Here is a 22,334-nt window from a genome sequence, read left to right as displayed (position 1 = left end):
AAAAGGTGGAAATTCTCTTGCACACACTATCCCAATGTGGCACAAACACCCAAGTGTCTCATACCCAAACTACTATGAAATGCATGTACCTAAGTAAACTTAAGTAAGGTGTAATAATATCCAAGATGAATAATTATTTACACCAACAAATAAAAACATGCAAATTTATGAGTACTCGATATTATTCTAAATAATTGAATAAGAAACTTGTCCTCGTGACAATTAGTGAATCAAGGAGTTCGAAAGGATCATAAATGAAGCAATGGATCATCTCTAGCATCATAATTTATAAAACAAAGTGTGAATATCCACTTTGTGAGAGGTAGGACAACATTTCATGTTTCAAAGGATTATACAACATCTTGTTCGCACGAGATTTATTTTCAAATATTTGATCATGACCATCAATATAATTATCTAGGTGGTCCAATCCAATCATGGCAAAGTTTAATTATCACGAAAGCTCATGCTCAATACAACCCATATCCATGTGTCTATCCATATCACATGTAATAGTGCATGAAGATATATCATGGATTAGTGGCCCATTATCCTCACATATACCAAGAAAAATACTCTAAGAGATCCTTGCATTTTTATTCCTTGCACATGTTAAAGTTAGGTGTAAGGGAGGTGATAGGAATGCACTCCACACATACTCACATATATAATATAAAAAAGCATAAAAAGCATCCAAAGGAGAGCCACCGTGGTATCAAAAAGCAGCACACCAACATGATGCATAAACAAAGCCATGAGATACTTTAAAAAACAACGCTTGGAAGACAAATACAAATAATCATGACAAATACATGTTTTTGATTCACAAATAAAATGTTTCGTAAAAGCACATGACAAAGAATGGAATGATGCAAAAATAAGCATGACATAAATCAAACCATTGTTTAAATCTATCAATTGATGCATTACCAAATACACACATCAAAGTATAGTCATCATGTCTATGAACACTGTAAAATGATTTAATGTGTAAATCATTTTGGTCAAAAGAGTATCATTAATATTTTTGTAAAAATTGCATCATAAACCAAAGAATCACACATCAACCTCACATAAGAAGATAAATAAATAACATTATGCTCATTGAATACACCACCCATAGACCATGCATATAAAATATAAAAAGGACTAGCGACCTTGTGCAAAGTAATACATGTGTATCTACATCACTAGGTTCCTTAAGAAAACATAAACAAGATAGGCATGTGGTGGAGTATCTATGGATATTAAAGAAAAACCATCACATGATAGAGAAGGAATGTGCTTGCTAAGTACCACATTAGATGAATCAATACCATAGATGTATCAGTTGATTAGAGAGTTGTAGTAGTAGCTAAGTTACTACTACACGCCACAAAAGAGAGATCATCATTAAAAATAATGACATACGAAGTAAAACTGGTTCGTAAGGGAGAAAATGAACCTATTATATAGATTTAACAACAAAATTGCACAAAGGACGGTGGATGGGCAAGGGTCAAAGGAATTAACAAATAATGAGAGCTTAAATCTCTATTAATATAAATCAATGATGCATAAGTGAGGGTGGATCCAAACCCTAACTAAATAAACAAGGTTAACTATTAAAAATAACATATTTAAATATCAAAGATATAAAGAAGATAAATAACCTAGGGTAAATAAATGCAAACAATTGATAGATATATAATTCACCTGATATAAAGGGTTGGGATATATTACATGCATCTAATTATATATAAAAAATATAATGAAGAAATAAAGTCATTATGTAACTTGATGTGGATGAAGATGAGATGGGTTTGGTTGTGACTAATGATTACTTCTTGAAATTTTATATCAAACTTGAGATGAGAAGATTGTGATGATCTTGACCTAATTTTTTTGAAATTGTTTGCAAACTTAGGTCACTTTCATGCCTACAAAAAGATCTTATGCTTGTGTACTCATCCTCTAACTCATGGAAATGACATTTGGTTGTGAATTTGACCAGGCTAATTTCTTCAAACATCTATAATTGCAAAAAAAGTTTCACTTTGGATGCCTAGAGACACAATGAATAAATTTTGTTGAGAAATAACTTTGAGAGCTTGCTAAGCGAGGATTTTCCTCTTATAGTAAATCTTTGGATCCAAATCAATGTTTTTGAAAAGAGTAGGAAGTCAATAAGAAATAATGCAAGTGATGATAATTTTACTATGATGATGCTAGGTGATTGACACTCAATACTTGATGTGAATGGAAAGCAAGGAGACAAATACTATAATGATCTAGTGCAAGAGCCAGGTTTTTCTAGGTTGTGATGCAAGAGTTGATGTGGAAAGTTAAATAATGACTAAGGAGTGATAGATTCTTATAAATAGATGCAATGGGGTTATCCTAGTGATCGTAGGTCCAAGATTCATCTACTTGATGATTAATCCATGTAAATGACCTAGGGGTGACCCTTTTTTACTTGACTCAAACACGCAATTTGAATGCTTTGGTATGAGAATTGATAAATAGCAAGGACTAAAAGATGTTTCTCTCAAACCTAGGAATAAAATCAAAATTTGAACAAGAGGGTCAAATCTACAACTCATATTCATATTAATAATACAAATCAATAGTATAAAAGTTAAATAATATTCAATGAGAGATTATTTATAATTTTGAAAAACAATTTGATAATTTTAATTAAAGGAGGTGCTTATGCCAAGACCAAATAATTCAAATACCCATGCGAAATAAAGATATACACTTTTCAATGCTACACCTTTTCTACTATTTTGATAATTAAATCAACAAAACAAGGCCGTTGTCCCCTTTTACAAATAGTTCAAAGGCAACATTAACAACACATTAACAACATCGAGTAATCTAGCCACAAACTATCAAAAACATATAGAAACCCTATAGTAAAACAAGTTTATAATAGTATCCAAGTATAAAATACTTAAACAAAAACTATAAAAAAAGACAGCCACGAGCTGATTAGGCAAACACTTTGCCCCAATCTTTAGTAAGGAATTTGAAAAGATCCTTATAGTTGCTCTCATTTTTAGTATCATCTCCAAGGAACTTCTTCTAAAATAGGCACAAAGTGGTAGTCGAATTATGCATGACTTTTGAATTCAACTTGGAAACATACACCAACTTTTTCTCTAGGTTCGTCACCTTCACTTTTAAAGCATCTAGGTCCACAGTAGTGGTATTGTATTTTGCACAGGTAAGATCTACCTTAGTTGGACGGGTCTTCTCAGTCGGGAGCTTATCCTCTGACAAGTGGGCATCTTCAATGAGATCCATCAATTTTAGGGTAGTCTTCGAGTGCACATTGACAGTCTTTTCAAAGTAGCTCATGTCCTCATCATCCTTAGTCTCCTTGACCTCCACAAGATTGTCATCTTTAGTATCCGTGGTCTCCTTCCCTTTTTTCATTATCTTACCTACTAGCCTATTAGATTGCGTGGAATAGAGTTTCGTGCTCCCTTTTCATTCCCCTCACTATCAATTTCCTCGATGCAAGGCAAAGCCTCAAGCTTAGCTTTTTTAGCTGGAAGTAGTTTTTCCTATGTTTGTTGAGCTCAAAGGGGTGGCAAGGTGTTTTAGGTTAAAATAATAAATAATGAAAAAAATCATTACATTGGGAATATTAGGTTGTGAAAGTCCATAGTAGCCATTGTACAAAAATATTTAGAAGGAAAACTATATTTTCAATCGTTTCCTTAATTTTACTTAATAAAAAAGGATTGATTCTACCTATTTTGATTAAGATATTTGTTTTTGTCTGATCTGAATGGAGAGAGTGGGAGAGAAAAAGGAAGAAAATAATTTAGAGGCGAGGTTTTATTTGTGTCTTGACGTTTACCCCCTTTCATTCGTGCGTTATTTTCGTGAGGCTTCTGCACAGCAGAAACCTTTTAATTAGAACGCTGAGATTCAACGAATTGGCCCGCGCCGTTTGGGTTTTTGTAGTCTGCGTCTCTCGGCCGTTCGGTTGATAGCCGTTTTGTGAAAAACGGAGATCTCTAGTGCACTTTGTATTTAAGCGAGGGTTTTGTACTTTTGTGTTTCGCGGGATGAAACCCTTGGTTTTCTTCTGCGGGAGATGAACTCTCGCGTTACACGAGACAACAATTTTGGGAGTCGGAGAGGCTTAGTTTTAGCTTCGGATGGAGGGAGGTAATTTTTTCTAAGCGACCCAGAACCCCAATTCCTTTTCTGGCCCCTTATTTTTGGTATGAATTTAGAAGCCATATGATTTAGGCAGTCTCTGTTGCTTCAGCTTGTTATTTCAGACTGTATTTCGTTTACTGTGTGTGCGGGGGAAGACAGTTCTGTTAAATGTTACTGAAATTTGCTTTAAAATTACGGGACGTAGGCGTTCGCTGTTAAATCTCACCAGATTGGCAGCTTGAGAGCAGGTAAAGTTGTTTTAGTGTAAATGGCAAAGTGTGAATGGCATTGCTGGTGTTTTTTTATTTTATTTTGCTACCGGTGATAGGGTTTCGCATTTTTTCTTGGGGCCTAAATTTAATCCCATAACCAACTGACAAATTTCACCTCGCAGCGTTGACATTAACTTATATCTGGTAGACGGAGCTTTTTGAAACTGCTTTTATTTTGTGTGGACCTTGTCATCTGATCTATAAGAGACTACTATTGACTATGTTGGTTGCTCTAAGCTGTACCATTTATTTTGAGCTCCAATCCTGTTAAGCTATTCAAACTCTGATCTGCCCTGTCTGTTTAACACCCTGTTTCAAATTCTTCCTATTCTGAAATAGGAGTTTTCGCACTGCTTGGACATTCAACATATCATCAGTTTGCCAAAGCAACATAGGATGAATAGTTCGGCATCAAGTAAGAGGACATTCGTTGTTTTAGATTTTGGCCTACATAAACAGTATAAATGGTCTGGGGGGTTGTCATTTGTCGTTTCAATTTCCAGCATATTCATAGATGGACGCTGATCTGTGGTTCAGCTTGTTTACATTGTTTATTATTTGTATGTTTATGTTTCCTGCGGTTCCTATTGTCTCGTTCATGCAGTCAATGGATGTATATATTAAGAATGTATGTGCATGCAACTCTTGTTGCTTTCAGGAGAGAACTATAATTCTTTCCGTTTCCACTGTGTCGTTAGTTTGTGCTACTACAGCACTACATTTACTATTATTCAAAGAACATATTTACTGCTTTGTTTTTTTGGGATAATCCTGCTTATGGTTTTACCTTTATGCAGAATTATCCCAAAAAGTCAAAGTAGGAAGAATGCATACCTGTGGTGGAAGGATTCACTGCAAACTACTGCCTTTCATGGTGAGAATAATGACATTGAAATGTTTTTTCATTGTTTGATCTGTTGAGAAACAGTTTAATAGTAGGTATAAGAATTAGGTATGATACTACTTTGAGAGATCAACTCATTTATGGTAGTCCTCTTTCCCATCAGGAACATGATTTTATGGTTTGGTATGCTGGTTAGTAGAAAGTCATGGGCGTACTCTTCTAAGGGTTATAATTTGGTGACTCTTTTGCTTGTAGAGATATTACTTTCATGTGATGATGTTTATTGGCAAAGATTATAAATTGGCAGAAAGACAATGTGTTTACGGTTGTAAAATTGACCATCATGTGTATGGTCACGAGAAAAATCTGTTATCTTATAACATGTATCGCTTTACCATTTGCCACCATCTTTAGTTTGTAAAAGAATATAAGATTTTTAAACTGTTCATTCTTTTGTTTGTAGGAATCTTCCCATGGAGTATGATGAAGGCGACTTTACTGACAAAGATTGTCAACTAGCAGAGAAGGACGGTTTTCAGTCAAACACACAGGGCCATCAGCAGGGGCTTCCACGATTTGATATAGGTGAGCATATAGACGTGCAGTTGGGATTTGATAGTCTTGAGGAAAGTGTTCTACTTCAGGCTCAAAGCCAAAGGGAAGAAGCCTGGGGTTCACACTTTTCCAGGGAGGAGAATGGTGTCCTTGGACTTGAGGCTGTTTCTCAGAATATAGAGTTCAGTTCAACAACAACAGAAACCTGCACCATTTTAAGGCACATTAATGTTTGGTCCGAGGCTACATCTACAGAGTCTGTTCAAATGCTTTTGAATTCTGTTGGAGAGGAGGAAGGAAAACTTGTCGAGGAATCAAAGGCCCAAGAGTCATTACCTTCAAACGTTGTGGCCGTTTTAGATGCCCAGGCCGAAAAATCAGCTGATATAGACCAGCGAGGTTTGAAAAGTTCAGCAATGGAGGCTAGATATCACAATCAAAAGAATTCAACTTCTTCAGAACTTGCCTCAGATAATATTCTAGAGCCAAGCCCTGCATCCAGGCCTGAAGATGAGGGATATATTTCAAACAAAGAGGACACCTGTGAAAGATTCCAGATGTTGCATACAGAATGTGGACAGCAAAGAGCTATAACAGCATCTACACAACAATTACATGCCAATTGTGAACAGACAGAATTCCAGGTGACATCAAGCCCAGTGTTGGCTGAATGTAACGTAGAGAAGGCAGGAACGCATGCAATAGAGGTTACGATGCAAGATGAGCTACCATCGGAGGACCAAGGACTGATGTCAACTGTACCTGATGAAACCAGAAACGACAGTACAAAGAATAATGCTACACTGGAGCATACCGTGGAGGCCAATCTGCAAGGAGGGACAATATTGTTGGTGGAACCTAATGAAAGCAATAACATTCGATGTTCTATTCAGAAATCACAAGAATCTTTCATATCATCAGAGGTTCAAGAAACCTCAAGTTCATCTGAGAAACCATTATTGGATAAAACTATCAAGGGTCCTACAGATAGTTTACAGGCCAATGTTCCACTGGCAGCCCCATTACAAGGAATTGAAACAGCTAATGAACAAGATGGTGGGAAAATGGAAGAAAGAATAGAACAAATGAAGGTTGACAGTACTCAGTACAATACAGAGAAGCATGTGGCAGGTGTTTCACTGGTAAGCCCATTACAAGGAATTGAAACAGCTAACGAACAGGATGTTGTGGATATGCAAGAAACAATAGTTCAAATAGACCCATTACAAGGAATTGAAAAAGCTAATGAACAGGATGTTGTGGATATGCCAGCAACAGTAGAACAAGCAAAGGCTGACAGTACTCAGCACGATACAGAGAAGCACATGGCAGGTGTTTCACATACGAATGTTGTACTGGAGAAAGGTGAAAATCATGATGGAGGGAAGCATGTAATTGAGGCCCCAAATAAGGATATTTTACTGGCTTCCAATAATGAGAACTCCAAGTTTGATGGTGAACAAGGAAATGCTAGTGAGAAGTCATTTGGAACTTCTAGTCTTTTGCAAGAGAAGGTTATTGATAAAGATACTGTGGTGAAGGATGATGTATTGGCCACAAGGCAAATTATGCCGGGTTTTTTTGAAGGTGATAGCAAGCCAGAGGAACATGCTCACGATAAATCATCTCATGAGCCATCTTTTCAGAAAAGTGAAGAAATATCAGATCCAATGGAAGTCGAAAGCATGCATGATCAAACACAGAAGTATGTTTTAGGTTTTACCCCAGAGAATACTGTATTAGTAGAAGTACAAAGAAATCAAGGTATGTTATTGCAGAATGATAATGAGGATGGTGGAGGGAAACATGCGACTGAGGTTTCAATTAAGCATGAAGGTGAGCAAGGGATTGCAGGTAGTGATGATTCAATGGAAACACCTACAGGTAATTCTCTGAAAACTGGGGAAACTGTAATCACTCCACCTAAAGGGGATAACCATAAGGAGTCAAGACTAGTCATCAGAAGCCTTGTTGCAAACTCTGTTTCATCCCAGGATGATCAAAATCAGAAGGTTTTATCAACTCCTGCAGAGGAACTCTTGGATGATGGCACAGGTAGCTCTGCTGGAGATGCAGCAGAGAAATGCTTGTTGGAGGACAAAAAATCTATTAATATGCATGAATCTGGAAATCAAGAGTCCAAGACTCCTGAACAATGTCATATCTCTTCTTCTGATATTGGTAAGAACCATGAAAATGAATGCAAGAGTAAATCAGTAGAATCCATTATAATGGTTAGGGAAAATGAAGCCATGGACGAGGTTATTGATTTCTCTAAAAGAAAAATTATAGCTCCTGTTTTCCATAGTGATATTGAGAGAGATAAGCCGATTGCTGGAGCTGTCTCTGTTCAAGTGCCTAAAATATTAACATTGCCAACAGAGCAAGCCACAACTGGCAAATGTAAGAAACCATCACAAACACCTGATATGGATTCTAAAGTAGAGGATGATCCTATAGAGGAAGCTGATCAAAAGGAGGAGTTTGAAAAGGGGGTTAAAGAAGTCAACATGTTACATGGTTTCAAAGCACAAGTTGATCAAAACACAGAGATGGTATTAGAAGCCAACTGCTGTGCATCTCAGAATGACACTGTGAAGGAATGTGATGTCAATTCTCTTGAGGCTGGTCAAAACCAAGAAAATGAAAAGAAAAATACGTCAACAGAATCTGTAGTATCAACTATGGAAACTGATTCCACTGGGGGGAAAGAGATGACACTAATTTCACTTACAGATGTTGAAACAGTTAAACATAATTCTGAAGCTGTGCTTGTTCAAGATACTAAAGAAACTATATTGCCTGCAGGGCAAGTTATGAGTGACATAATTCAGGAGCCAGTACAGATGACTGATGCTTGCCATTCACCAGTGGGTGTTAAAGAAGTTAACACAACACATGATTCAAAAGCTCAAGAGGACAGAGGCAAAGAGGCGTTATTTTCTGATAACCAGCAAAGCATGCCCGCTGTGGCTTGCTCAGGTATGTGTTGCAAAACATGGTTGCTTCTGGTCGTTTAGTATTGTGTTTTTGACTAAAATTGGTATTGAACAAAATGGGTTGACTGGCTTGTATGGAGATTTGTAGGTATGAAGGGATGGATATCAAATATCCTTTTTATATAAGATATAGAATTTATATGTGCACGAGACATATTTAGTTTTTTGCATCTCTTTATTTTTTGTAAAGAGGTAGAATGATATCCATTGTGAACAGAAATTTTATCTGCTAGGATGCTTCGGTTTGCTGGTATGTATCGTGTGACATGTCTATTCATGAGGGTTTGGTGCATACTTTTATATCTTACAATGTATTGGAATGAACAGTAAATCTGAATGATATTTATTTCAAAATTCTAATTAGAGCAATTGTTCTCAAGAATAGAAGCTTGGTGCCCTAAAATGTTGGGACTCCCAGATGTTGAATGTATAACAGGCACTTCATAGGATTTTATTAGTTTCCAGCAATGATGGAGGACAATCTGTTGGCAATGCTGTCCACAGACCAGTAAAATTTCAAGAATAAATCAAGGTGATCTGAATAGTGTCTGGTTTTTGTTCTGCAGGTGATAGCAGTCATCAAACTCATAAAGTTTCTCCATCAGACATTTCTGAAAGGGAAGATCTTGAGAAAGCAGAGAAAGATGAACAGCATGTTCAAACAACTGGTTTTCCTTTGAAAGAAGCAGAGGAGTTTGAAAAAGATAAGGATGAGGCTATGGAAGTCAGTTTAGAAGTTGGGATTTCACTGGAACCAGATAATGAATCTCCTGCAAGAGAGGAAGATAGGAAAACTTCTGTAGACAATATTGACTTAGCTTCTTCAGGCAAATGGTCTGTTAATTCGAAGGTTGGAGGCAATAAGGTGGATAGGCTTGAGACTGCAGGTGAAGATCCAGAAGGATTGGCTGTATATAAGACAGATGATGCATTCAAATTTGATGTTGGAAGAAAGGATGCTACATCTGGAGGGGAAATTGTTTCTCCAGCTGATTTTGGTACCTCTGATAAGGTGCACAAGAATGCTGAATGCCAGAAAACTTTTCAAGCTACTCAATCCATAGAAGTGAGAAAGGTAGATGCTTGTTATGGTTATAAATTTTATCGATAGGAAGGCATGATTTTATATAGATAAATGTCCTTTGATTTGGATCTTGTTGTTTGCAATATGATCGTAACAAGGCATTTTGTAATATGTAAATTTTGTAATGTGTAAAGTTATGTCGCTTGAGTGGGGTCCTTGTCATTAAATTTTTAAGGGTGCCTCTTCTTTGTACTGAAATTGTTTTTGCTTTTATTGGATTTGCCGTAAAGGACAATGCATCTGCTGTGTGTCAATCTGAAGAAGTTCAAGCTGAAGCACGTCAGGAGAATGCAAATGATAATGTTAGGAGGAATATTACAATCACTGTTACAGATTCAGTTGTTGAGGAAGGCCAAGTTAAGGCTAAACATTTGCAGAGTGACAATAAAATAGGTGAAGAAAATGGCACTAAGGAGTTAGAGAAGACGTCTACGATTCATTACCAGAAAGCTGTGGATGTTCAAGTTCCAAGCACATCCATTGCCAACAGCACACAATCTACATCTTCTAGTGCTATGCAGACATCAACTTTGCCAGATTTGAATGCAACAGTAGCACCAACATCGGTGTTGTTTCAACAACCATTCACAGATTCGCAGCAAGTTCAATTACGTGCGCAGATTCTTGTATATGGATCTCTCATGTAAGCTATCTGTATTGGTTATTGAGTTTTGTTCTGAACATGTTCTCTAAGAGGATCTGTATTTTAACTGCATTGTGTGATGTTTTTTTTGGCAGCCAAGGTGCACTACCAGAAGAGGCACTGATGCTAACAGCTTTTGCTGATATTGGAGGAGGTTTGCTTTTACTTAAGCATTAAATATGTTCATTGACATTTGCATATATAAAGTTTGTTTTCCTTTCACCTTTTTTATGTTCTCTACATGTGTGTTGACATTTATATAAGCAAAGTGTCATTTCTTTTATACTTCCTATATCTCCTGACAGTAAAGCTTATTATTGCCTAAATTTTTTGTCACCCAGCATCTCAGAATGATGCTCCTCTATCAGATGGTGGTAGGAGTTTGTGGGAGAATGCTTGGCACAGTGCTGCAGATCGCATTCATCGGAAAACATTATCTCATACATCAGAGGCACCTATTAATGCTTCAGGATCAGGCACACCAGCAACAGTATCTAGCAAAATTCTAGAAGGCATGAAGACTCCTTCCATAGTAAATGTCACCGATTCAAGGAACTCTCATGTTCAGGGATTAAGATCAGCAGACTTGGCAGCTTCCAGAAGCCATTCAGTGCAGACTAGAGTGACAGGGACCCCTAACATAGGTAGGGCTGGGAGCAAGAATGTACCCTCAGGAATTATGAGTCCACCTAGGCCTGTTACCTTGCCCTCATCTGTGTGGGGTATGTCAAGTCCAGTAAATGAAGGGATCAACATTCCAAGGAGCATGCATGTTGATCCTCACCAAATGGCTGTAGCAAGGCATCTCTATCAATCCCCACAGCTTGGACACTTCCCACCACCTGGAAATACTAATCCTTGGCTTTCTCCTCTGCACTTCCCTGGGCCATGGTTGACCCCTCCTCAAGGGACACTGCCAGAGCCTGGCTTACCATTTTCTAGCTTTTTGGTGCCAGAAGTAGCTCAAGAAACACTTAATAATAGGAGAACTCCAGCATCATCATCTGCAACGCATCCATCAATGACACATGCAATTCCACATTTCCCAACCATGGCTGTGGCTTCTACAGGTCATGTTACCAATGTGAATATGGATACTTCAAAGGGGATTGTGGGAAGTGGCAAACAGCCAAGTAGTGAACAAAAATCGAGAAAGAGAAAGAAGAAGAGTGTGTCAGAGGAAATTGCCCCATCAGGTGGTTTGACCCCATCTGGGCCAAAAGTGAAATCTATGACTGGTGTTTCTAAGCATGCTCCTGGCTCTACTCCAGTATCCTCCCAGGCCCCATCAATGGCAGTCACAACTAGTTCAAATGCTCTCTATGCACCAAGCACAAATGTGCCGCCCGTTTCAAATTATCAGATAATAGCTAGAGGAGAAACGGGACAGAGAGTTATATTTTCAGAAGAAACAGCCAGTCGTATAGAGCAGGCCAGATTGAATGCTGAAGAAGCTGCTTCTAGTGCAGCTTCTGCAGTTAGGCACAGCCAAGGCATTTGGAGTCAGCTAGCTGTGCAAAAAAGTTCTGGATTGGTATCTGAGTGTGAAGCTAAGCTTGCATCAGCAGCTGTGGCAGCAGCAGCAGCAGCATCAGTTGCTAAAGCAGCAGCAGCAGCAGCAAAGGTTGCATCTGATGCTGCTGTACAAGCAAAACTTATGGCAACTGAGGCACTTAATTCTGATGGCAAGACAGATTCTGGCCATTCCGCTGAAGCTAGATTGCTTGAAGGGAGCCAGGGCCACTCTCGTTCAATAATTTCAGCTGCCAGGGAGACTGCCAAGAAGAGGGTTGAAGCTGCTTCAGCTGCTACAAAGCGTGCAGAAAATCTCGATGCAGTTGTACGAGCAGCTGAATTGGCTGCACAAGCTGTGACACAAGCAGGAGCTGTTGTGGCAATGGGTGATCCTGTTCCATTATCTCTGAATGCTTTATTGGAAGCTGGCCCAGAGACTTATTGGAAGCTTGTGACAGAACAGGCAGGTACTAAAAAAGATGATAATGTTCATAGTGAAACACCACCTCTTGAAGTTGTCATGTCTGTTGAAAAAAATAATAAACAATCAAAGTCAAAGAACAAGAGAGATGCGCTTAAGAGTGAAACTGCAAGGAATTCGGAAGGTGTCAAAAGTTCTTCAGCAGATATGTTAAAGCTGGTGGAGAAGGGTTGCAGACTGATACCGACTGCCCCCCTTGATAATATTTCAATTGAAAAGGACACTGTAGGTCGAAAGGAGAATCAGTTAATGGGTACAACTCAGTCTTCTGTACTTATTTCAGATGCAGAGGGTGTTTCAAGAGAGGCAACATCCGCTCCTGAAGCTGAGCATATTACCGAGACTTATAAAAAAGCACTGGCTCTAAAAGCTAACGAAATAAAGGAGGGTTCATTTGTGGAGGTTGATGATCTATAGAGAATCTTATTGTGGATACTTTTTTCTAGCATACTTATGTTATTTGTATTAGTTTATGTATTTTGTCTTCTGTATTGGTTTGCCTGGTTCCTATGTTTACTTATGTGCTGTTGTATGCCACTTACAAAAGTTTAACTATGGGTTTCTGCAATATTCCAGGTTGTCTCTGATGAAGAGGGTCTCCGTGGAGTTTGGTTTGCAGCTAAAGTACTCAGCTTGAAGGATGGGAAAGCTTTAGTCCTCTATGATGAGCTACTTTCAGATGAGGGTGATTTAGACCCTAAAAACTTTAAGCTCTTGCATCTTTCTTTTTGGTGTAGATATAACAGAGTAAGCATGCATTTCATTCTTAGTGACTTGTTTGTCAAAGTTATGCAGGCCCTGGTCAGCTTCGAGAGTGGATACCCCTTGAGGGAGAAAATGGGAAACCACCTAGGATTCGAATGGCTCATCCAATGACTGTAATGAAGTTTGAAGGCACAAGAAAACGACGCAGAGCAGCAATGGGTAGCTATGTTTGGTCTGTTGGAGATCATGTTGATGCATGGATTCGTGATGGGTATGTGATTTTCTTTTCTTGCAGCGATATAAGAGTGAACAAGACAATGAGGATGATATTAGATTGTATTTTGCTTAGTGTATGGATTTATTCTCTATTGACGACTATCATGCTTTGAAAAAGAACCCTACTCTTGAGCTTTTTGGTATCTACTCCTGATTATTACTTTTCCTTGTATTCTTTCTAAAATTCTCTGTTTTTGATTTTGGCAGAATTATAAGTGTACAGAAAGGCAAATTGCATATTTCAGTAAATGATTCTCTGATTTTAGTTTCTTAAAAACACAAATTACAATTTTGAGGGTTTGGAAAGTGAAAGGTTTAAGTTAAGGTGAAAGCTTGGCTTATTTTGTAGATATGAGGGAAACAGAACATTTTTTGAGGCTAACTATATGAACTATTGAAAGAATGTTGAGGCCCAAGTGAATGTTATGAGGTATCAGTGGTGAAACCAGATGGAGATTCCTGTTCTCTCTGGACAGCATATATTTTCCTGCTTGCGTAGTATATAGCATATACCTGCTCCATGCTCAAGTCCAGTTATTGTATAAGAAAAATTAAAAAAGTTTAAGCATGGTTGAGACAATGAGAAACCATTTGATTAATTTAATAAAATTGAAGTATCCAGATTTCCTGTTTTGCTTGTCAAATTTCCCTCATTTCGAAGTCTGTAATGTAGAAGTTAATTCCTGAATTATTTTTTGAAGCCCAATTGTTGGAGTTCAAGATAACCATGTCTGTGAGATTATTCATCTTCTTTTCACTTTGTTCTATTTAAAATCTCATTTCACATAGAGTTTTTGCAGTTCTATTTATTTCAATTATTCGTTTAGTTCTTTTCTTCACAACCTTATGTATTTTCATAAAGCTTACTTTGAATGAGATATTATGTGTTCTTTATCCTTGCATGTTTGTGATTGTTATGATGTTTGAGTAATTTTGACATCTTATTTCTGTCCTAATATTTTAGGAGGATTGTGGGAGTCAAAGATAACTATGTCTCTGAGATATTTATTTTCTATTCACTTTGTTATATTTAATTTCTCATTTCATGTAGTGTTTTTGATATTTTGTCTTAAATTTTTTTTTTAGTTCCATTCTTCCTAACCTAGTGTATTTTTGTAAAGATTACTTTGGATAAGATATTATTTGTGCTCTTTCTTTGCATATTTATAATCGTTATGGTGTTTCCAACTAATGTTGACATCTTACTTTATTAATAATATTTTAGGTGGTGGGAAGGCATAATTACAGAGAAAAAGGATGATGATGAAAGCAAACTTACTGTACATTTCCCAGGTATGTGAGTAGATAATATTGAGAAGTTGGACTAAACTTTCTAGCATGCTATTTTCTGGAAGGCATTTTCCATGATTTGTGGGCACATAAGTTTTATTTCTCACTCACTTTTGTCTTTGCTTTCAACATAAGAAGTGAGACGCTCTTTTCATTAATTCACTTCAATTTCTTTTTTTGCATGATAGTTTAAGAAACAATGGTTTATTTTTGTTTGAATATGTGACTTACTGAAGACACTATTGAGATGTATGTTTTGTTTTATTTTAAAAATACAAGATATAATATATTCGATTTCACCTTATGGATGTGTTCTGTAAATTTTCATTGATTAAGCAGTCTGAAATCAAACCATGCTTTTGTTAGGAAAGGTCTAGGTACTTGTGGGTTTGTTGTAAGAATTACAGCAATGTGTGACTTCTGTGATTTGCTACTTCTACAGGGGAAGGTGATACATCAATAATCAAAGTTTACAACCTCAGACCATCATTGGTTTGGGAGGATGGTCAGTGGGTTGAGTGGACATGTTTGAAGGCAGGGAAGGAGGGGGCACATGAGGTTGGATGTTCTTTGTTATTCTTCTTTTCTTTTAATCCAACCATAAGAATTTTAATTTTATAGGGGTGAAAATATGCTTGCCTGGAATGGCAGTGTTTTTGTGAATTTCAAACATTCCTACGATTATTTTGCTTTGCAGGACGGACTTCCCTCTGAAAAACGACACAAGGTGGATAAGCAAGACAATGATGGACAGACAAAAGGTAAAGACAAGTTGCAAAAGATTCCTAATTTGGAGGAAGCTAAGAAAATGCAAGAGTTGAATGCACTGATGGCATCTGGAAAAGACAAGTCTCTTACAAATGTGAAGAACTCATCTTTTGATGGAAGTTTAGCAGGAATCAGAGTGAATCAATTAGGGCTCCAAAAGGAAGGATCCAAGGTAATTTTTGGAGTCCCAAAGCCAACAAAGAAAAGAAAGTTCATGGATGTAAGCAAGCACTATGTCGCTGACAAGATGACAAGGAACTCCCCTGATATGAAATATTCAAGCAAGTTTGACAAGCAGAAGTTGCCTATATCTCATAGTCATATAGGATTTAAAGCTGCCAACAAGGTAGATGATAAAAAGTTGAAGAGGCCTGTGATCTCTAAACCCAAGGATTTTAAGTTTGGTAGAGGTCATGATGGACAAAGTAGGACAAAGTCAGAAAAGGATAATAATTCTGCTGTCAATCCTACAGTTACAAAGGAGACCCTGGGTCAGGAACTGGGTCAATCTGCTGTACCTGCCACTGGCATTGATGGGAGTAAGGGAGGAAGACGGGTTGGACTTGGAGGAAGTACTCCTAGCACGAAGTCAGGTGAAGCCTCAAATTCATTTGTTTCAAAAGAACCTGTGACATTTAGGCCTTCACCTTCTAACGGAGTGAATGCTCCCTCTGCAACAGATTCAGAGCAGGGATCGAAGGGAAAACTGTCATCTGCTTCAGATAATTCGTCTCTTAATATAGAAAAGGCTGCTTTGCGGCAGGAGATATCAAAAGACAAAATTTCAGAAAAGTTAGCAATAGATACAATGGAACCACGCAGATCAAATAGGAGAATTCAACCAACATCTAGGGTATGAAATCATTTTACAATGCATATTCTAGAAAATGATGCTTTTGAATAATTTTTTTCAGTAACTGTTACGTAACTAGAGTAGTGGACATATACATTTTATTCACTGATACTTTTTTAAAATCCACATTTTACCATGATAATCATACTGAAAGAGAATTAGAATATGCACCATGTTAGTATTATTTTGGTTATGAGAATTGCACATTTATTAATGATGCATGGTCTTATTACTAGATGCATTTGTGTTGTAGTGGTGTTTGATTATTATAGATGTTGACATCTAGGTTGTCTTAAACCTCAATTTATTGATGATGCATGGTCTTATTACTTGATGCATTTGTGTTGTAGTGGTGTTTGATTATCATAGATGTTGACATCTAGGTTGCCTTGACCTCAATTCATGGTTTCAAACCTTTGACATACACCGATCAAGTATTTTGATGTATGCTATATATTGATATTCATTTACATTCAGAAATGTTGAGATAACATTATGTTATTGGTGACCAATATAACGCTACTGATTCCACAACTAGTATACTGTATTGCAAATTATACTAACTTATGCTTTTCTTTTCATTCACAATTAGTGTTTTTTTTAATCTCTTACTAACATAACATTGTTGTAGATTTGATGTAAAAAATTGCAGATTTTCTTTCTTGAATGTTACATCTTTATTGACCCAACTTATAGCTTGGCTTCAATATGTTTGACAAATTTTATCAGCTGCTTGATTGACCTTTGTATGATATTGTTACATTCCTTCTTTCTTGTTTACTTCTAATTTGTCATTATCTTTTCATTGTTGGCTACCTCATGTGAGGAATTTCGGCTGTACATTTAATGAATGCTACATCTCCATTGATCCGTTTATCTTCTCAGCTGGCTTTTATACATTTGTAAAATCTTGGCAGCTGTCTGTTTTGATTCTATTCAAATCTGTCTATGAAGTTCATTCATTCTGATTTACTTCAATCGAGTTCCCAATTGATGACCACATTATTTTATAAGTTTCACTTTTTGCCCTTCATTGCCCTCCATTGTGGATTTTTCTCAATGCTATTCAGTCATACATTTGCTGGTTTAACTTTATTCTGATTTGTTATGTTAGTTGGCTTTGGTTATTGTTCAATCCATCTCTAGGTTTGTGTGGTGTAGCAAAAATCCTGTATCCCAAAAGTGGTAATTGCTTCTGAAGGCATTTGTTGGTTTTGATCGATCAATTTTCCTTGCAGTTAGCATTTCTTTTGTTTATCCAATCATGTTGTTAAGAAAGCACATATGTGGTTCTTTCATCTCTCACTATTTGGTCTCATCAGCAGACTACTATATTCTTGCCACATTATTTTCTTTCATCATCTTTCTCACTTGAGCTAATTCATACATGGCTATCATGTGAAACTATCAGGAAATTTAAAAAAGTAAATAGTTGCAGTAGAATCAAATTATTGAATTGATCTATGCATGGACCAGGAATCAGGTGGTCCATGTGTTAACTCAACATGGCAGGTTTTGCATGCCTCCATCAGCAAGTATGCAGCCATAAGACTATACCTACAATTTCTGTTATAGGTCACCATAAAGAGAAAGTCCTCTTACTTAACCAAACATCCAATTCGTACACTCACACTATAATATGTCTAGGTTGTATATGACCTAACAGGCCATTTCACAACATATTTTCTGGTTTGGTCATGTTTGTAGGCAGTGGAATAGTTAATGTCTAGGGATCAGGGAGCAGCTTGTGGATGGGAATCGCATTCCTGGTGGTGTAGAAAAAGGGACAGCAGGGGGACAATTTCCTTGTAGTCACTTGACATCACTATTCCTCATGAACAAGTCCCTGTGTAGCATTGGGGATGATGGCATTTCAAGAACAGATGTGAGCTTCATGATTCTGCTTATTTTGCTGGAACAATATCTCAAGTCATTCGTCATCAAACATTTTTTTTACTTGTTACCTCGAGCTGTTATTTAAAGGTTATTTGCTGGCCCTGGCACAGTATAAATGGCTTTGTGAAAGCTGGGTATTAGGCATTACAGTAAGGCATTGGGTATTGGCCTCAAGTGGGGATTGGAGGGAAATAAAATAACCCTACATTAATTTGGAGTCTAGTTTATTATAAAACAGTTGATGAGTAATCAAGCCCAAATTAAGAGCTGAGGTTATAAAGATAAATGATAAGTTATATTCATTGAAGAGAGAAGATGTTCTTAAGTATTTCAAGTGAGACTCTCAATTTTGCTCTTAAATTGGCTGATATGTTGTGACTGGTGCGACAGGATTTCAATCTGATTCTGGAATGATGCACATACAGCAGAAGATAACTGGTACAGACTTCTCTGGTACCTGGGACTAATCCATGCTAGTGGTCTGGTACTCCTGGTGCTGTTGTGTGCTTTAGGTGCATTTCTGTCCTCTGCATCTGTTGATTTCCAAAACCTGTTTACCTTCAACTGCCTTTATTTGAGACAAGGGTGGGGCTCAAAAAGCACTTTTGGAGTCACTTGTGCTTAGAGAGAAAATTTATAACTTCCTTGATGATGGATCAAAGACATGGTTACCAGGAGGTGTGGGAATACAGGTACTGGGATGTAGACAGTGATGCCAATTAAATTAGGGTGTGAAGTAAATGAATAAGGAACTAAATTATAGAAATGTGGTCTCCAGAAATTGTGGGCATGGGAATGGGGACAGGGATGTGGTCCATGTTCCTATGGTGGAGTATCCTGGTAAATATAATATTCAAACACTTCGCCTATGTAAAATGGTCTCAAACATGCAAAACAATGATGCAGGTGCCTATAATGATAAATCGGTGTAGTACATGCAATGCTTATGATGCTTTGCAGTTCATACGATTATGGATGTGTGCTCTTAGATGATCCTTGTTTGATGATTACTAATGACCTAGGCTTGTCTTGAAATACAAGATTCCAAGTGCTTAATTAAATATATTTGGCGCAGAAGCCAATGGGTAGTAGTGGTTAGTATTTGAAAGTTTTCAATTAAGATATGATAATTATTAGCTTGAGAATGTGGGAAAAGAGGTTTCAATCATGGGGCCCAAGGCTGCAAGAGTAGTCCTGTCCAGGGGAGGGAAAGACCAGTTTTCTTTCTAAGGTGATTGATAGCAGATGTGGGTGATAAGTTCAGGGCTGGGGTCAGCTGATGTGCAGGATAACAAACTGAGCATATGAACAATGTATTTATGACGAGGCAAAAAGTTAATGCAAATGAAAAGAGTAAAGGTGTCTTTTCTTTGATGTTCTTCTTTTTCCGTGTGGATTTAAGGCAAGGCAATATATGATGGATTGACGAGAGATGAAAACTTGAATATAGAAAGTAAGAAAAGCAAGTGTTTTAAGATAGAATATTATTCAATTTTAAAGTTAATTCTGTCACATATTTTTATGTATTTGGCCTGGAGAGAAGTCATAAATGATTATCAGCAAACAACAAGTCTTCTAGCAAAGGGACCATCTTCAACTGTAATTGCTTCCTACTAGAATTAATTGAGAATTGGATCTCAGTTGGAGAAAGGAAGAAAAGTGAGTTCTTTAGGAACAAAATTTTGTTTGTGTTGGATCCAAGTTCTGCTATATATCCTGATGTCTTTGCCTGGTAGAGAAATCACCTATGTTTGTCTCAATTCTCCTATTGGAAGAATCATCTTTGTTGGAAATTGCATCTATGAGGATTTGGTCTGTATCATTGACAGAAGTTTAAGTTTGGCATAGGTTTGCTGCTACATATCTGGATGGCTCTCTTGGTTTTGTTATACTGATTAACAAAGTGAACAGATAATTCTATGGTTAAATTACTGCAGACATTATTAAATTCTTCTCTTGAACTCTTTTAAATATCTGCCACTTATGATATATTCTATAATAGTCCTTCAGAGGCGTGTTCAAAATACTCCTAAAACTTGAATTTGTAAAAACTATGCTTTTAATGAATTCCCTAGGGAATTCTCTTTTCAGTTCCTTTAGTAAGTTTGAAAACAAATTTGAACATACACACTGGTGATTTGTAAATTTTATTTTGATTCTTTTCAATGCTGGTCAGTTTTGCACTCTTAAGTTTGAACATAATTAGGCTATTGTACATTTGATTCTGATGTATGTCCATTTTTGTTGGGTTTTAAGTGACCTTATTTTTCGCCTTTTTATGATACAGTTGCTGGAAGGATTACAGACATCACCAATCAGTCTGAAGAGTTCCCACATGGGCTTTTCTCACGAAAAGGGAGGGAAAGCTCAGTCAAAGATTTCTAGTTCAATACCAAAAGGTATGTGTTCTGCTTAAAGCATCTTTTACTTGGTACTGGATCTTAGGGTTCACAGGGAGTAGTAAAAGATCTGACAATCTTTTAAGTTACTTGTTCAGGGAATATAAATGGTTGATGGTGGGAGAAGTCTATGGATCTCACTCCACCACACGTACATCTACTTACGCAGGCAGGCTTGTTTTCAAGAAAGTGATGCTGCAGTGTATGTTTAAGGAGGTGTTAAACAGTTAGTTTTTGACATCGACAAGTATCAATCTGCAAGCATTGTTCTCTATCACAGTTGTAACATAAAAGATTGCATAATTCTTAGTTCTCTTTCTCCACCTGTGTCAAAGATTTGGAAATGCCGAAGGGGATGAATTTCTGTTTTTAACACTCAATTTACTTGATATTTTCGTGCATCTCTTCATTCACGGGGTTTGTGGGCTTGGGGCTTATGTATGGCATTGCCCTCTGGTTATAGTGTAGCCTAGCAAAATTTGAGGACATATATGCCACTTTTTGCTAATTGGATGGCTATTAGTGCACATTTTCATCCCCTCTAAGGATTCCTTAGAAGCCTAATGTAAAAAATGAATAGACGTGTCTAATTTTATGGTGCTCCTGAGAATTGATATAGCTACTCTTTTTCCTTGCGAGGCTTTAAGAGGATTTAGAACTAGGTTATGGTTATATTTAAACATAGTCAGTTGGCAACACCAAAGCTGCGATCTGAAAAGATCTCATTGTATCTTTTCCAATGAATGTAATATTGTAAAGTGCATTTATCCAGGTTCATAAAATCCTTTCTAGTTGATTATGGTGCTTTTCCTTTAATGAGAACAACGTTTTAAATAAATTCACAATCAGGAAGGTGGAATTGTCATCTTTATAGGGGTTCTATTTTAGAACTGGCTGGTTTTTTTTCTCTTACCATGTAATTTCTCTTCAGAATGAAAAATGATTTACTTGGATGATGTTGACGACAAAGTTGAAGACTATCATTTAGTAATTGTTTTTAATTTGTTGTTTTTTAGTATTAAAAAAATAGAACACAATTTCAACTTTGTATAATAATTAATTGCTTTTATAAGATTCTTTGGATGTTGCTTTGTCAGTAACCTTTTTGGGACCAGTGTAAACGGCTGTCCCTGACCCATTTAAGGCAAGCAGACAATTGACATTTCTCATCCTTGGTTTGCATCATTACGTCTTCTTGGTTAGTGATTGGATGTTTTCTCCTGATGTTATAGTGAAGTGCTGGGTACATATTGCAATTTACTCCCGTTTCAACAGTAGCCTGATTTTGTACTTAATGCAAAGCAAACACTTCCATTTATTAGAATCCCAATCATTTCGTTGTGTTTGCTAGAGTTCCTAACATACTTTGTGAAATATCATTTCAGTTTTGAAGTCACAGGAAAGTAGAAATTATGGAATTTTCATATTTTTGTATGCACAATCTTTTTCTTCTCATGCACATTCCCTTATATGCTTTACTTGTTGATGCTGCCTTAATGATGAGAGTTTGAAGCCTTTATCTATTTTGCTTCACAATATCAATGAAATCCATCCATTGGCAAACAATATCAACAAATCAGTGTTCCCATGGTCAAA

At 37.0% G+C, this 22,334-nt stretch overlaps 1 protein-coding gene across 4 annotated transcripts; it reads left to right on the top strand.

Moving 5' to 3' along the window:
• Window positions 1–3,799: 3,799 nt before the first annotated feature.
• LOC131039690 (uncharacterized) lies at window positions 3,800–21,537 on the top strand. Of its 4 annotated transcripts, none has more exons than XM_057972488.2 (14): window positions 3,808–4,164; window positions 5,738–8,811; window positions 9,395–9,903; window positions 10,143–10,555; window positions 10,651–10,709; window positions 10,897–12,953; window positions 13,128–13,236; window positions 13,347–13,527; window positions 14,758–14,825; window positions 15,265–15,380; window positions 15,520–16,183; window positions 16,271–16,443; window positions 20,627–20,738; window positions 20,837–21,537. In XM_057972488.2, the coding sequence occupies exons 1-14, from the start codon at window positions 4,091–4,093 to the stop codon at window positions 20,851–20,853; spliced, it is 7,626 nt and encodes a 2,541-aa protein (XP_057828471.2). In that variant the 5' UTR covers window positions 3,808–4,090; the 3' UTR covers window positions 20,854–21,537. The 4 variants fall into 4 exon arrangements, 3 of the variants coding, with proteins under 3 accessions (XP_057828471.2, XP_057828470.2, XP_057828469.2); XM_057972487.2 differs by adding an exon at window positions 5,228–5,304 and having other exon boundaries at window positions 15,520–16,443; XM_057972486.2 differs by having other exon boundaries at window positions 15,520–16,443.
• Window positions 21,538–22,334: the final 797 nt, after the last annotated feature.

Source organism: Cryptomeria japonica, chromosome 6 (genome assembly GCF_030272615.1).
Source record: "Cryptomeria japonica chromosome 6, Sugi_1.0, whole genome shotgun sequence".
NCBI lineage: Eukaryota > Viridiplantae > Streptophyta > Pinopsida > Cupressales > Cupressaceae > Cryptomeria > Cryptomeria japonica.
This window is presented reverse-complemented; position numbering and strand designations above follow the sequence as displayed.

Excerpts from the sequence above, each read along its gene's own strand:
- LOC131039690 (XM_057972486.2), top strand. The coding sequence starts at position 4,091 with ATGAACTCTCGCGTTACACGAGACAACAATTTTGGGAGTCGGAGAGGC. Across the intron at positions 13,237-13,346 it reads TGAGCTACTTTCAGATGAGG|GCCCTGGTCAGCTTCGAGAG; the intron begins GTGATTTAGACC and ends AAAGTTATGCAG. Across the intron at positions 13,528-14,757 it reads GATGCATGGATTCGTGATGG|GTGGTGGGAAGGCATAATTA; the intron begins GTATGTGATTTT and ends ATAATATTTTAG.